The sequence below is a fragment of the Arachis ipaensis genome, chromosome B09 (genome assembly GCF_000816755.2).
Source record: "Arachis ipaensis cultivar K30076 chromosome B09, Araip1.1, whole genome shotgun sequence".
Classification (NCBI taxonomy): domain Eukaryota; kingdom Viridiplantae; phylum Streptophyta; class Magnoliopsida; order Fabales; family Fabaceae; genus Arachis; species Arachis ipaensis.
This window is the reverse complement of record NC_029793.2, coordinates 13,771,706-13,773,841: the sequence shown is the minus strand read 5'-3', so window position 1 is coordinate 13,773,841 and position 2,136 is coordinate 13,771,706. Positions and strand designations below refer to the sequence as shown.

The 2,136-nt window shown below is 39.1% G+C and overlaps 1 protein-coding gene across 1 annotated transcript; it reads left to right on the top strand.

The window, feature by feature from the left end:
• Positions 178 to 1,525, top strand: LOC107615040 (putative F-box protein At1g71320). The gene is made up of 3 exons (XM_016317162.1): positions 178 to 620; positions 822 to 1,275; positions 1,412 to 1,525. The coding sequence occupies exons 1-3, from the start codon at positions 178 to 180 to the stop codon at positions 1,523 to 1,525; spliced, it is 1,011 nt and encodes a 336-aa protein (XP_016172648.1).

The window sequence follows — 2,136 nt, the reverse complement described above, 5'->3', positions numbered from 1 at the left end:
TTGAAACATTTATTTTATTTATTTAAAAAAAAACCAATGATATCGAACTTAATGACACAAATATACCGCACTCTCCTCCCCTTGTCGACCGCCGGACAGCCCTCTCCAATCCCGTCCAGAGTCCTAAACCCTTAGTCAGACTCAGTCTCTCTCCACTCTCCTCCGAGATTTTAGAAGATGAAGCGCGAGGCTGAGGCTGAGGTTCTCCTTCCCGAATTGGTGGAGAAAATCCTAATATGGTTGCCGGTAAAATCCCTAATTCGGTTCAGGTGCGTCTCTAAACAATGGCTTTCTCTGATCTCCAATTCACGCTTTGCAAATTTGAATTATGATGCTGCTGATGTCGCACCCCCCAATAAGAACACTAGGCTTCTGTACTTGTCGAGTGAGGTTCCCGAGGCTCATTGTGTAGATGTGGAAGCTTCGATTCTCTGCGATTACGCGCTTCAGCTTCCTCTAAGTTGTCGTCATTTCAACCTTAGTATTCTAGGTTCATGCAAGGGCTTCATACTGTTACGCATTCATGTTGATGGCGCTGCACTCCTTCTGTGGAACCCTGTAACTGGTTCTCACAAATCAATCCCTGACCCTGATGCTCTTTTTTCGATGGGTTTGGCTCGGCAACTTATTCATGGGGTGGTCTTGGCTATGATGAATCTAGTGATGATTATTTAGTAGTAGTAGGATGGGATGATGCACGTAAATGGAGACCTCAGTGGGAGTGTTTCTCTGTTAGAACCAATTCTTGGAAAGAAATTGAGTGTGGCCATCTTCCTCCCCATTTGATTACCTACCGTTGATTGTGCACTGTTTTGGAACAGGGTTCTTTATTGGTTAGCCTTTAAAGATAAGCACTTGGATTTGACGATTGTTGCCTTCGACTTAGCCGAAAATCATCTATCAATGGTGTCATTGCCAACGTCAGTCCATTGCCCACCGTTTAAGCTGTTTGCTGAATATCTTGGGATATCTATCTTGAAATTCACAGACCAGAAGATTGAGATCTGGGTAATGAAAGAGTTATCTTGGACGAAGTTCAATGTTGTGTTTACTTGTGCTAATGGAATCTATGGAATCCAGCATTTGTGTTTCACTAAAGGTGAACTTGTTGCCACAAAAAACAATGAGTTGGTCAAAGTCAGCAATAAAGGTGTATCGGTGGAGTCTCTAAGAATTAGTCATCATGACCCTAACTTGAAGTCGGTTATGTTTACTAAGAGTTTACTGTCACTTCCCGACGAGTTTGGCGGCACAGGGGAAGAACAAGACAGTAGGGTATGTCATGTTCTTGTAAGCCTATTTTAGCGGAAGTGTTAATTAGGATCTTAAAAGTTGTGATTTTCATACCTGGATTGGTTGCCATAACAAGTCCTGATTACGGTAGAGTTGAACTTTAAGATTGATTTTGCAGAGTTTTGGTTACAGTAGAGTTGAACTTCAACACTGGTTTCTCTCTCTTTCCTTTCTTCCAGACGTTCATCAAGATGGCAGTTTCTCAATATTTTTCAGTGAGTGGAAACTGTAAAGACGTCGTGTGTATTGAGGCAGAGAGAGGACCACCTTTTATGTGTTATTATCTTTGAATCTAATGCGTCCATCAAACATTAGAATTAACGGATGAGATTAAATCATTAATAGTTTATAGATAATTACAATTAGGCCACAACAGAAGTATAAATTACAATAAACTTCCAACATTCTCCCACTTGGCCTAAGTGTAATCATATTCTTACACATTACATAATTGCTTTAATATGGTAAAATACTTTGTGTGAGTTATGGTAGTCATGCATTTAATATGAAACACATTTCTTTCCATATACTACAACCACTAGCATCTTACTACACAAGTTACAGAAATAACACAATTTTATATCGGTCCCATAAAGTTTCTAGATCATTATGTTATAACTCATAAAATAATATTACTTTAACTAGAAACAACAAACTATCAATGTTCAGAAAATACATAAATAAACATAGTGAGCTCAGAGTGTTAGCATCATTCAGAAGAACCAAGACCCATTCTATGTACATGTTCCTTAAATGTCTTTCGTTGCAATCCTTTAGTCAATGGATCAGCAATCATAAGTTCTGTTCTAACATGTTCTATGGACACTCTTTGTTTCCGAACTT